The sequence below is a fragment of the Salvelinus sp. IW2-2015 genome, unplaced genomic scaffold (assembly GCF_002910315.2).
Source record: "Salvelinus sp. IW2-2015 unplaced genomic scaffold, ASM291031v2 Un_scaffold16323, whole genome shotgun sequence".
Taxonomy (NCBI): Eukaryota; Metazoa; Chordata; class Actinopteri; order Salmoniformes; family Salmonidae; genus Salvelinus; species Salvelinus sp. IW2-2015.
Window position 1 is genome coordinate 239,236 of NW_019957534.1, and position 14,427 is coordinate 253,662.

A 14,427-nucleotide genomic window follows, 5' to 3' on the forward strand; every position below is an offset into this window, starting at 1 on the left:
TGTGTGACAGAAAGACAGACAAACTGGGCAGAGCAGAGGGAGGGGGCTGGGAGCATGGGGGTGAAGTGTGGTATTGAACATCCTAAAATGTTGAGCGTGTGTGTGTTCCAGTGTTACACTCCAGAGAATGTGTCTCCTCTTCAGCCAGGTCGTATATAAACACATGCCTGCAGTGCTAAGTGTGTGAGGAGTGATTGGGGGAAAGGTTAGTGTGTGTGTGTGTGTGTGTGTGTGTGTGTGTGTGTGTGTGTGTCGATTACACCACATTAATAGGTCTATATTTCAAAAAGAGTTGGAGCTGGCACTGCTCGGGTATTAGCTAGATTACACCACAAAACACAGATTACAGGGGAGCTCCACTGGGGCGTCAGGAAAACACTAGGTTTTTAGCCGCCACACTGGACGTGGAACTTTTTGCCAGCGTGAGCAAAGCCACTAATTTATCAAGTGTTCTCGGGCGTGAGTCACGCGTCAAATTCTTGAAAATAGAACCAGAGTGTAATTTTACGCTGAGTAACACAAGCCTCTCATGGGGCCATGCTGCATATGCCCAGGTTTCGTTTAAATTAATAGGAGTGTCTCACGTTAGATAAAAGTTACGCATCTAGTGTAGCGGGCCTGTTACATTGAATAGAGACTTCAAACGTGGTGTTATTTCTCCAAGAGGTACGTCATAGTGGGTCAGTGAGGCCTCACAACCTATTGGGCAATAGGCCAAAAGACATTATGGGAAATGCAACTGAATTGTTTCTCCACAAAAATAAAGTTTCTACTGAGCTACTGCTTGGCATTTACAGTACAGGACACTTACGTAAGCCAGGCTACACGTTGGTGTGAGAAATATAGTGGAAACCGTACGTAACCTTCCAGAGGGTTATGCAGAAATATGACCATGTTGCTTACAGTCATCAAATCCTTATAGATCTGGGGAAAGTTAATGGGTAGGGGCTGGAGATGTATATCAGACCAGGAAACAATCCTAGGTTTGTGAGGTCTGCCTCAGTGCCTTGGGGATAGGGGCTATGCCTAGAGATCCATTCCAGACAGGGCAGGTACCCTCCGTGGTGTGTTATAATGGGGTGTAGGCTCACCCTGCTCCTTGTATCCGTCAGTGTTGTTACCAGCGTTGAGTATCGTGGCATAAACCCTCTTAGCCATGGAACGTCTTGTCAACAGTACCGCCACCGCAGCCTCCGAACGGCAGTACCCGTTCCCTGAGGGAACACAGAGAGGAGCGCACCAGGAAGTAACGTTAATGTGCTTTCAGGGTCAGACCAGGAAATAGTGCTGCTGTATGTGGGTGTGCTTTCAGCATGAGAAGCATTTTATCTTCAACATTTAGTTCTGTACATTGTGATTTTCTGAACACGATCCAGGTCTCTCCCTCTCTTACCCGAGGAGTCAAAGGACTTGCAGGTTCCTTCCGGACTGAGCATGCCCAGCTTCATGAACTGCACAGAGGTGTTTGGCTTGAGCAGCAGGTTGACCCCGCCCACCAGGGCGGCCTCACAGTGGCCGTGGCGAATGGCGTTGAAGGCATTCTCCAGAGCCAGTAGGCTGGAGGAGCAGGCGGTGTCGATGGCTGTGCTGGGGCCTAGAGGGACAGAGAGAGGAGACAAAACACAGGAGACTGTAGAGTTAGGGATAGATTAAGACAATTGATACCATGTGACAAAACTGCTTGAGAGAACCCACTGCCGTGTTAGATGAGATCGTACCGTTGAAGTCAAAGAAATAGGAGAGTCGGTTGGCGAACATGGCACGCTGGCAGCCCGTCATGCTGTATCCTAGCAACTCCTCAGGGTCTCTGCTGAAAGCCTCGCCCGCCTCCGAGCCGCTCACCCCGATGTAGACGCCTGTCCTGCTGCCACGCAGCTCCGTCGGATTCAGACCTGTACACACACACACACATTACACCAATGAATCTCACCCACAGGTCTATAAAAGTTAAAACATTAACTTTGTGACATGTGGGTAATCTAATCTAAATGTGTGGACGACAYGAAGAGTAGCTGTTGTGATAGGAACAGCTAATTGGGATCCAAATAAACAAATACATTTGACTTCGTATCTTTACACAGTTTTCCCAAATAAAATCTACTCATCCATCCAACCCTCATCACCCCTCTCCTCACCTCCGTCTACAATGGCTTCGTAGGCGATCTCCAGCATGAGGCGTAGCTGGGGGTCCATGGTGTGGGCCTGTTTGGGGTGGACCCCGAAGAACGCAGCATCGAACCGGCTGATGTCCTTCAGCTTGCCGTTCCTCTTTGGAAGACCGTAGAGACCTGGGAATGAATGGGAATGACACGTGGAGCATTGAGGGATAAAGAACCGGATAACTAGGTTTACCCAGACAACGTGTTCTACCTGTAGTCACTGACTGACTGGATAACCTGAATAATTCCCCTATGAATGTAATAGTGAACATATTAATTAATGTAATCATTTTACACACAAGCTAAAGCAGGACTATTCCTTCCTCTCAGTAATTCTATGCAGACAGCAAACAAGGGCCTTTCCTCTCCTCCCTTATTTTCTCCATTCCTTTCCTCTCCTCCCTCCCCCTATCCCTGCTTTTCCCACCTCTCCTGTGGTGTGTGGTCTTAGGGGCGCCGTTCACCCAGAGCCTTTTAGTACATGAATGCGAGCTTTAGCTGGTTGCCAGGCACTGACTGATGAGAGGTGCTATTCACAGAGAGAGGAAACAGAAAAGAGAGAGAAACCAAGCTAATGAGGGAGTAAGAGAGCGAGACAGCTAGGAAGGTGAGACAGGGCTAAGAAGAAAAATATGGGGAGAAAGGCAGAAGAAGAGAGACCGAGCAAGAAAGAAAAACGGAGTGAATTAGGCAGAGCCAGAATGAGTACGAGAAATAAAAAGAGGAAGGAGAAAGAGAAGCTAAGCAAGACAAGCCAAGGAGTAACAGTGCCAACAGCCCAGCTCCTCAGCTAGGTGGTGAAAAGCAACGGCAAGCAGAGCAGCGCAGAGCAGACTGACAAGTCACCTTCAGCGACTACAGAGCACCTCTTACACATCAGAGGCTCATCGTACAGCTAACGGCTACCAGCGCTCGTTTGGGTTCATGTGGGTTACTTCATGTGGGTAGTGATCAATGATGTGTATAGCATCAGGATTGCTGATGCTATGTATGGGCCATTGAGAGGCTTTGAAGCCACCGGTCAGCCATATTGGCACTCCACAGTAGGAGCAGTCCTCCATAGGAATGAATGGAGTTCTACAGTGTTTCAAATAAATTMACAATATTAAATGTATTTAAGTATGTTTTTGTTGTAGTGGGGACAAGAACATTAGTTATAAAAAATATATATACATACATTTTTTGTTTAGCTCACATAATCAAAAATTATACACCGAGTATAGAAAACATTAAGAACACCTGCTCTTTCCATGACAAGATGAATCCATGTGAAAGCTATGATCCCCTATTGATGTCACTTGTTAAATCCACTTCAATATCAGTGTAGATGAAGGGGAGGAGACGAGTTTAAGAAGGATTTTTAAGCCTTGAGACATGGATTGTGTGCTATTCAGAGGGTGAATGGGCAAGASAAAAGATTTAAGTGCCTTTGAACAGGGTATGGTTCCAGGTGCACCGGTTTATGTCAAGAACTGCAACGCTGCTGGGTTTTTCATGCTCAACAGTTTCCTGTGTGTATCAAGAAAGGTCCACCAACCAAAGGATATCRAGCCAACTTGACAACTGTGGGAAGCATTAGACTCAACATGGGCCAGCATCCCTGTGGTACATGCCCCGATGAACTGAGGCTGTTCGGAYGGCAAAAYGGGGGGMGGGGGGTGCAACTCAATATTAGGAACGGGTTCCTATTGTTTTGATGAATGCCAAGATGGCAGCATGGTGGCTTCAACACAGCGCRCCCATCAACCATCTAGGTGTATATAACTCAGCATAAAAAGACACATCCTCTCACTGTCAACTGCGTTCATTTCCAGCAAACTTAACATGTGTAAATATTTGTATGAACATAACAAGATTCAACAACTGAGACATAAACTGAACAAGTTCCACAGACATGTGACTAACAGAAATTGAATAATGTGTCCCTGAACAAAGGGAGGGGGGGATCAAAATCAAAAGTAACAGTCAGTATCTGGTGTGGCCACCAGCTGCATTAAGTACTGCAGTGCATCTCCTCATGGACTGCACCAGATTTGCCAGTTCTTGCTGTGAGATGTTACTCCACTCTTCCACCAAGGCACCTGCACGTTCCCGGACATTTCTGGGGGAAAGGCCCTATCCCTCACCCTCCGATCCAACAGGTCCCAGATGTGCTCAATGGGATTGAGATCCGGGCTCATCGCTGGCCATGGCAGCGATGAGACATTCCTGTCTCATCGCTGCCACATTCCTGTCAGACATTCCTGTCTTGAAGGAAATCACGCACAGAACGAGCAGTATGGCTGGTGGTATTGTCATGCTGGAGGGTCATGTCAGGATGAGCCTGCAGGAAGGGTACCACATGAGGGAGGAGGTCTTCCCTGTAACGCACAGCGTTGAGATTGCCTGCAATGACAACAAGCTCAGTCCGATGATGCTGTGACACACCGCCCCAGACCATGACGGACCCTSCACCTCCAAATCGATCRCGCTCCAGAGTACAGGCCTCAGTGTAACGCTCATTCCTTCGACGATAAACACGAATCCGACCATCACCCCTGGTGAGACAAAACCGCGACTCCTCAAAGAGGAGCACTTTTTGCCAGTCCTGTCTGGTCTAGCGATGGTGGGTTTGTGCCCATAGGCGAACTTGTTACAGGTGAGGCCCTGCCTTACAACACGCCTACAAGCCCTCAGTCCAGCCTCTCTCAGCCAATTGCAGACAGTCTGAGCACTGATGGAGGGATTGTGTGTTCCTGGTAGAACTTGGGCAGTTGTTGTTGCCATCCTGTACCTGTCCCGCAGGTGTGATGTTTGGATGTACCGATCCTGTGCAGGTGTTGTTACACGTGGTCTGCCACTGCGAGGACGATCCACTGTCCGTCCTGTCTCCCTGTAGCGCTGTCTTGGGCGTCTCACATTGCAATTTATTGCCCTGGCCACATCTGCAGTCCTCATGCCTCCTTGCAGCATGCCTAAGGCACGTTTACGCACATGAGCAGGGACCCTGGGCATCTTTCTTTTGGTGTTTAGAGTCAGTAGAAAGGCCTCTTTAGTGTCCTAAGTTTTCATAACTGTGACCTTAATTGCCTACCGTCTGTAAGCTGTTAGTGTCTTAACGACCATTCCACAGGTGCATGTTCWTMAATTGTTTATGGTTCATTGAACAAGCATGGGAAACAGTGTTTAAACCCTTTAGAATGACGATCTGTGAAGTTATTTGGATTTTTACGAATTATCTTTGAAGGACATTGTCCTGAAAAAGGGGCGTTTCTTTTTTTTGCTGAGTGTATATATATATATATATATGACTGACAAACGGGTCAGTAAAGACTGGAGGAAGCATTCTACTCATTAACCTGCCCACATTGATGGTGATGCAAAAGAAAAGTACAGCTAACCAGGTCTTTGGTCAAGGGGAGGTATTTCCTATCATGTGGTTGATGTAACATTCTATGACTAGGCAGTACACCCACATCATTTGTGGCAGATGTTCGAATGAAATATTGGTCTACAATGTATGTTTTGYTTCAAATCTGCAACCCAATTTATGATACGAGCTACTCATCAGTTTACGGTGTAGTTTACACTGTGATGCAAGGTAGCTTGTGTGTCAGTCAGATTTTCAAAGCTTGTTGTGAGTCCTTTCAGAGTTCAAAGAAACAAATAAAAACAGCAACAACATGTCTGATGTTTATGGGTCATAATCACATCCAGGTCATGGAAAGGTCACGGGGTCTCACCTGGCTTCCACCTTCGGTCATCTTCTGTTACCATGTCAACCCCATTGAAGAGGTTCTCCCAGAATTCCTCGAGGTTGTTTGACTCAGGAAGCCGTCCCGATATCCCGGCAACAACAATCTCCTCCATCCTGGGAATAAAAGGGCTACTGTGGGAGGAGAGAGGAGAKGAGTAAGAGATTGGGTTAGATGTAGGGTTGAGAAGATACCAGTATCACCATACTTAGAAGCAGGGATTGACATAAAGGGTTGTCCTATTGCTTAGTTCACTTGCCCCAYGCAGTCACGCAAGTTGAGCATGCTCTGAGGTTTCCCAATTGGGCAGGTTCATTTTATTTATTTAAAATGAAACTACCAAGATTTCCAGTAGTCTATAACTGATATTTCTGGTTCCTCCCCATTGTTTAATGTGAAGACTATGGGAGTCAGGCTAGATGAGCCTTCTATGAGAATGTATTTGACTGACAGCAACAAAAATACAAATTAGTCCAGTGCTGATCTTTCTGATTCATTGCCTATGTGCAGGCAATATATAACACTTCTGCATGTAAATAGTGAATTTGCATTTTTCGGGCAACCAAAAACAATACTGTCACCCAGTCACGTGTTTATTTTCCAAGCTATAGCACACAATATTTGAAAAAGATTTGTCTGCTTCGTGTTTTTTTTGTTTCCATGAAAAAAATAATCGGATATAGGCTACTGGTATTGTCACAATCCTAGTTAGAGGTTAATTTCATTTAACCTTTTTTATGCACATTACTGTAGTTTCTTAAACAATAACTGGTGCACGATGGCAGCAGTGTCACAAATGATCAGAAAACTACAGCCTGAGAAAATTGTGAACTCTAAGTAGGGGAGAGAAAAGGAGACCGAAAGAATTCGGAGAAATTAAGAAAGAGACAGAGAGAGGAGGCGACATAAAAGTCTAGACAAAACGACCCTATGGGAGAATTCCCATTCCCCACAGAAACATTTCATTGCTTGCAGCCACGCTCTGACAGAGTTGCTTGCGACTGTAAACTCCCTCACCCCCTGCAAGGAGTCTTACACTGACAATAGATTTTGACTGCTTGACCAGGCAGCACTGAGTGGGTCTGTGGAAACGAGCCCTGAAAGCCTCTTTAGCACAAAGTCATGTTCAGCGCAGCATTATAAAAAGGTGCTTTCTAGGTCAACAAGCCAGTTCACCTCAGGCGACAGCAGACTGGGCTGGGAAACAGATATCTGCATCTGCTTAAGAAGAGAAGCAGAGGAGATACTCAGTGTGTGTTCATGTTTGTGTGTAGTCGCAGTGCATGAACAGTAGTGTGAGAGTGAACTCATCATCCAGCCCAGAACCTTCGTTCCTGGGCGAGGACATTCCGTGCAGGCCAGCCAACCAATGACACGGCAGGGGCCAATCAGTTTATCCCAGTTCACTGAGCGATGCAGTGAAGCGTTCTACTCCAAGTTGTAGCTAACYGTTCCCTAGTTGAACACACAGCAGCCTACTGTTAGCGCCCTCACGCAGGGCAGGGGCACCAACACAATACAGCTGGTGGAACCAAGCACCTACAGTACTGATGACCCCCTAATAGGAGTGTTACAGCACTCCTCGGTCTTCAATCCTGGAAAGCTACAGGGCTTTTGTTCTGGTCCGCATGAATTCAAATTACCACGCACTTCATAGGCTAGAAGGCTATAGGTTTGTTACCTGGGATAGAACAAAGCCTGCACAGTGCACACCCTGTGGGAGCATAGGACCAACATTGAAGAACACCTTACAGATTTAAAGTTAGCCCATCGGACAGTGAGCCAGTGTGGGCCTACATCATCACCACTCTTAATTGGTTAACTACGTTAACTCTCACTGTCCGATGGGCCAACTTTAAATGTGTACAGAGACACTAAAGCAAACTAGGGACAGCACGCTCCGTTCCTCTGTAATGATAACATCAAGCGATTGGTTACTGTGATTGCAGCATATTTTCATAACTCCAGATGACTGGCAGCTGTGTGTGTAGCATCTGAARACAGGGCCCAGTGAGTTCTTTAGCCAGTGTGTGAGTGTGTCCATCCACTGAAGCATAGCTACATTCCCTGATAACTCAACAAAATATATTTGAATGGAACTGAGAGTTCCCCATCTTCCCAATAACACAGCGTACCATATAACATAGTCATTCCATGTCATTTCATGACCCCCACCATCTCAGATTGTTCTGAAATTGTTTTTGTAGTTAGAAAACAGATAAAATTAGCATTCCTGAAACATTACTTTGTTGAAATATAATTTGATGCACCCAAATTGGCCCTTTTTTATACGATTCATATAATCTTCAATAAATATAATACATAACAATCGAATTTGGGCCATAAATCTTCGTAACAATGAGTAAGACATGAGGAATCCAATAAAATGATCGGACCCCCCCCCCCACACCAATTCCACCGCAAAAACCAGTATACAGCATCAGTTCTCTATGTCTGACTAGGGAGGGGGGGGGGTTCCCTGTTCAGAGAAACTAGCCTTTGAAGTTGCACATCTGGTACTGTTATTGGCTGAGAAGTCAGCTTCCTGTGAGCAGTGGCCATGCATCTGTAAGAGTACCAGGATGTCATAACACACAACCATCAATTGTTTAAGAGGAAATKAAATTAAAACAACTAGGCCTAGCCTAAGCCATTCTCTTCAGAAAATAGTTGACCGGTTAAAATCCTCATCTTGGTTTTCAAAGGGCAGCCAAAATGGACACACATAGGGCTGAGAACGACATTGCACTGGAACCTATACAGCTCTTGCCAAAGCACTGCGTCCTAAACTCTCACACCTCAGAGAGACTGAAAAGTGACAACAGATGCTGCAACAGTTTTTGACTTTTATTGCCTGTATTACAGAGACATAAAACCATCATAAAATCAGCCAGGTCAGGGCCACTAAGTGCTAGTTAGCCATCACTGGCTGTACTAGGACCAAAAGTGTCCTAACAGCTTCTACCCAAGCCATAAGAATGCTGAACAATTAATCAAATGGCCACCCAGACTATTTACATTTACAGTAACAAGTGATTTCATCAAAGCAGTTATTTTTTTAACCATAGCAGTAGCAAATTGAGTTAGATAACCATGATGCACCTGCAACAATCAAGTATCAATCTGAAGACTAAGATGCCTCGTTTATGGCACAGTGTCTTATTTTTTWAATAAAATTTCCACCTGAATTTTGTACATTTTCACACTAAATTCTCATTAACAAAATGTGTCCGGATTAAATTCTCAGGTCAATTTATACAYTTTTACTTTAGAAAAGCCGAACTTATATGAATAAAAAAATTAAAATGTATATATTAAGATATGTTGCTGTACTGTTCATAAAATCATACAAATTGTATACTAGTTGAAGTTTACATTAAACAATACTTATTACGCAAAAACACCGTCTGTGAAAATGTTTTCTCATTACCCTAACACTAAGTTGCTGTAAAAAAAAATTAAAGTTGAATTCACATGATGCATCATCTAGATCATCATTGTCCTTAGACGAGCACAAGTTCATTTAATTTCTTCACTTATATGGCTTCAGAATGAGGATCTCATTCTCAAACACCCTCTTTACGACACTTGACCTTCTCATAACCAAAATTACAAAAAAGCTCAAGTTGGAAAAAACGTAGAGAACCATTACCTTACCAACTTGGAGGCATGAATGGGCTTTTGCGATGTGGTCAATTGATTGCTGTCTCCTATTACTTGCAGATTGCGTTAAGGGGCTCTCATTATCAAAACACACATTTGTCATTACGACATCATTTTTAGGTCAGTTTTGGTAATGAGAACCTTCATTTCGGTAATGATGATAAGTTAATTCTAATGTATATTCGATGGGTGTGCTGGTAACTAATTATTTACTAGAACCACTGCTCACACCTATTGTATAGATTTTTTGTAAAACATCTGTTATGTGATTAAGTAGGAGTAGTCAAGAAATATGGGTGTATAAACCACACTCAATGTACTTAAAGCATAAAGAAAAAAAGGCACTATCAGATTAAGCCAAAATTGCTAAAGTATAAATTAAATTTTTCTTAATATTTCCGAAATATTGGTGGATTACGGTAAGAATAAGCAGGTTTCGGAGATGAAAAATAAACATTTATGAAATAGAAAAATACAGATCTAATCTTAGTGATCCAAAAGGAATTATTTGGCTCAAGCGCCAGTTTCATGAGAATCACCCTGCACTCCTCCGCCTATAGAGTATCACCCTGCCTGGCCATAGAGGGCTGGGTAGGAGCAGGTTAGTAAAGTAGCCTAGTAAACCTACAGGGATTAAGGTGGATTATCATCTACCTGACCTGAACCTCATCACTGTAAGGCAGAGCCTTGATTGATTACATGTGTTGGATATCTACTTATGCAACACAATGACAACTACTGTACAGTAACACCATGCCATGGATGACAAAGCACACAGCCTTCCTGTGTGTTTCTCTCTCCGTCTCTTGGTGCATCGGTCTCACCCCCACTCACTCAGTCTGTCTGTCATTTTTTCTGTTTGTRCTCCCATCTCCCGCTGTCCTCCACAGCCATTTTGTGTAATATAATAACTCAACCTATGAGGGAGTGACACAGACCAACATCTGTACAGGAAGAGAATAATGGTGTTCTTGTACAGATTACAATTGATTATCCTCTTAGTATTGATTATTGACAATCTATAAAAAACATTTTTTTTTTTTTTTTTTACATCTGTTCAAATCTAAGTCATACACCAGGGTAGCATAGTTTCACCTGCCTCAAATAGAACATACTGGGTAATTGACTTGGCTCAACTTGTCACAGATACTAAAACACCTGAAAAGTACCTGGAGTTGTTATACAAAGCAATAACATGATGCATGACAAATTCCGCTTAAGTTAAAGACTACATCCATCTCTAGGAGCCAGGACATTTCATCCTGTGCCTCGATTACATGCCTGTCAAGTAAGCAAAAGAAACACCAGCCCGTTCACTCAGGGAGACTATACCTTGTTCCTGTAGGTTTTCAATCTAACTCCAGTTGTAACTAACCTGATTCAGCTTATCAACCAGCTAATTATTAGAATCAAGTGTGCTAGATTAGGGTTGCAGTGAAAATCTACAGGATGGTAGCATCCAGCTACAAGGTTGGAGAGTGCTGGTATAAAGAGAGCTAGGGTCCTGGCTGGTGCTGGGATGGGTAGGCTCACCAAACATTGATGTCCATTTCTAATGCGATACTAGTCTGGGTAAGCAAGGGGTATTCAACTCTTACCCTGAGCCCACAAGGTCCAGAGACTGCTGGTTAGATTAGGTGCTCTCTTTTCCAAGTCTTAGGCACAAAACCTCAGATTCATGCTAAACCTTTTGGACTAGCCAAGGCCTATTTGAAATATAAGGCCTATTTGAAATATTCAAGGAAAATACCACTCAAACTATATTTTGGTATTTGTGGTTTCATTAGTCCWCTGTTGACACAGTCCTAAAATGCTTTGCAATTCAGCAATCAAGTTTAAGGTAAGGACTAATTAAACAAATACCAAAAGATACTTCCACTCAAAGTTTCCTTTAAGTGAAGTTCAGAAGGTGAGTGGCTGAATGACAGTGAAAGTGATTGTTTTCAGAGACACGGATACAGGCATGAGTTCTACAATATGACTCATCAAATTACTGTCTTGCAATTAGATTAAGAGGATGCGCAAAATGCATCATGCTCACCTCCTACTAGCCATGCAGAAAATGTAACCAAAAATATATCAGAAAGAGCAGCACCAGAAAAAAGGCTCTCAAAAGGAGAGGCATCCAATTCAATACTATCCCAGGCATCAACACCCCAAAAAACGAAATTAATTGAATTATTAATGACCCTTTGATGTAGGTATAGCTAATCAAACCATTGTTACTGGGCCCTATAGGTCAATACTTATAAACTACGCTCGATTATCTCCTGCTACTCCCAAATTTAGACCAGGGACACAAGCATGCCACACACGGATAACTAGCCAGCATAATAGAGGTGTCCCAAGCATAATCAACCATAAATGCCAGGGCATCAGTGAATAGTAGTTGATTAAAACGTGTTGGCATCCAGGTAGTGATGACCATATAGCAACTCAACTGCTAGCCTTAGCAGTGGCAGGCATCACTATTGAAATTGCGCCTGAGCCTATGAGCGCGTTCCTCTGCCCAGGCCTAGCTGACGCCTGCCAGATTTTAAGACGCTTGGTTAGGTATTTCACGTAGCAGCTAACCACAACATGTTATAGCAGTCTTTCAGTCGATACACGACCGATGACGTTGCACGCAACCATTGGTTAGAGGAAGCAACATCTAAGCAGGGGAAGGCGACCAAAATCTTTACCTGGCCTAGCTAAATGTCACTATTTCTGAGAATAAGTCAACTAGCTGATGTAACTCTTAAAATGTATGAACATTGTAACGAGAAAGTGTAGTAATTGATAAAAACAAGCCAGATGATATCGAGGAAATCCATTTGGAGTTCGTTTGTTTATTGCTACGACGCCGGTCATCACGATAAGGGAACATCTCACCGGCTAACTTGATGAAGAAGCTATAACATTGCTAGTCTAGTAATATCAGAACAACTTACCTGTATTTATGTGTTTTAATATCTGTAGAACCCACCAAAATCAGAGAAATATTAGTAAAGAAACGGTTAACGTTAGCAAAAAATCCCTCGATAATCCCTTATCTTCCGTCGGTGAGAGCGCGCTTGCCTGTGATGTGTCTGTGCTAGTTGTTCGGGAGGAATCGTGAGCTCTTCCCGTTCCCTGCCTAGCCCTTCCAATTTCTCTCGCTTCTTTGATTCCCTTTCTCTATTTAATTTAAATGTCTGACATGCTCTCCCCAGCCACGCCACATGGGCTGACAGCTTGGATAGGCTGTCCAGTCCAATGAGAAAAGAGGCAGGGCTCACAGTCTCAGCCAGTGATGGGGTGATTCGCTGAACGCTGTAGTTTCGGAAAAAAACGGAAGAAAGCGATGGAAAGGTTACTGTAGTACATTCGGATAGCATTGGATGTATCCTATGTGCTAGTACAATGTGCGAGTGCACCGGGAGCCTAGCTCAGTTTCCCCCGCCCCGTTATATTGATAAAGCCTATAGCCAAGTCCAAGTTCATCACTCAAGTTCAAAGCGCAGAACCATCACTTACAGGTCTGAGCTGTGTTCAGATTTCACACTGATTGAACAATAACTAATTTCGAAATCTTGCAGAAAGGAGGACACATGCAATAGTCCATGGACTTTGGGAAACACATTTGACAATCTTGATTAATTCGATTTTTCCCCTTTTTATTCACAAATGTATGATTTTTGACAATGCAATTTATTGGAGATGGATATACCATTAAATCATGGTGGATTTAGCCTACACAAGGTAAATATTTCCCCCTAACCTATTAATAATGAATGAATTCTTTACAGCATGTGTAATGCATTTGGAAATCTACTAGTGCAGATTAGGCCAATACTATGTTGAATATCATTTCTATGAACTGCATGGTCACCTGTGGTTGACGTTGTGGAAATGATATATCCATCAATGCATGTGTTCTATCACCTGTACGAATTGAAGGAGTCATCTATAACTTCAGATTTTTTTTAAATCATTGAAATATTTTATATCCATTGTTTTGCATGTATAGAAAGATAATAATGTATTTTATTGCACCCAAGTATTCAGTCTTTTGTATTGTTTAACAAGAGGTTTGGTAATACTTTATAATAACTTCCACCAATAAGTCATTATAAAATGTTTATAATTACTTAGAAATGCTTTATACATAAAACATGTAAATGTTCATGAATTGTAATGCTTATGAGTATAAATGTTAATAAATAACTAAATACTTATTTTATAGTTTATAAAATAGTTTGTGCTTATTCACATGTTTTTATATTATTAATGGATATTTTACCGAAACTCAGTCAGTAGGCATTTCTTCTGTAGGTTGAACTTGAGGAGCAACCATATCAACCCACCTGAAATAGGTTATTATGGCAAATGTACAGTCAGGCTGACAAACCAGGTAGCACACACCCAAATCCCAGCTGTGATCATAGTTGTGATATTTTACAAACGTGAAAATTAACCAATCACAGAGCAGGGGTGTGTGGGCACCTCCAATCAGCGTGGATGTGAGGGTGTTGCTAGGAGATAGGGTGATGTGATGACAGTGAGGGGAGGAGCTTGTTGCCAGGGCAGCAAGGATGGTGATGTAATCAGAAATGCTGCCTGACTGTTGGGGTTACTAGAGTTCAATGGTGAAGATGGCATGTGGAGGATGGCATGATGTCGAGAAAAACTACTACTTACTTTGTACTGTTCTGTCAGTATCTTGGACTGTACTTATTTACTAACCTAACTTCTAATCAAGATAACCTGTAGAAAACATGTGGAAATATGTACATAATGTGTGTGTTAACATTCATATTTCATAAGATCCCTTTTCAAGGTAAATTTGTAACAATTCTGGTTTGGTGTAACACTTTTTCAATAAAGGAACGATTCTAAAAATAAAAAAA

The 14,427-nt window shown here is 42.9% G+C and overlaps 1 protein-coding gene across 1 annotated transcript in view; it reads right to left on the reverse strand.

The window, feature by feature from the left end:
• LOC112080426 (fatty acid synthase-like) overlaps window positions 1-12,574 on the reverse strand; it is a 28,104-nt gene extending 15,530 nt beyond the window's left edge. The window contains 6 exon segments of the mRNA XM_070442568.1: window positions 1,092-1,214; window positions 1,394-1,594; window positions 1,719-1,892; window positions 2,136-2,288; window positions 5,882-6,027; window positions 12,490-12,574. Of these exon segments, the coding sequence (XP_070298669.1) occupies window positions 1,092-1,214; window positions 1,394-1,594; window positions 1,719-1,892; window positions 2,136-2,288; window positions 5,882-6,008 (778 nt within the window). The 5' untranslated portion in view covers window positions 6,009-6,027; window positions 12,490-12,574.
• Between the last annotated feature and the right edge of the window lie 1,853 nt (window positions 12,575-14,427).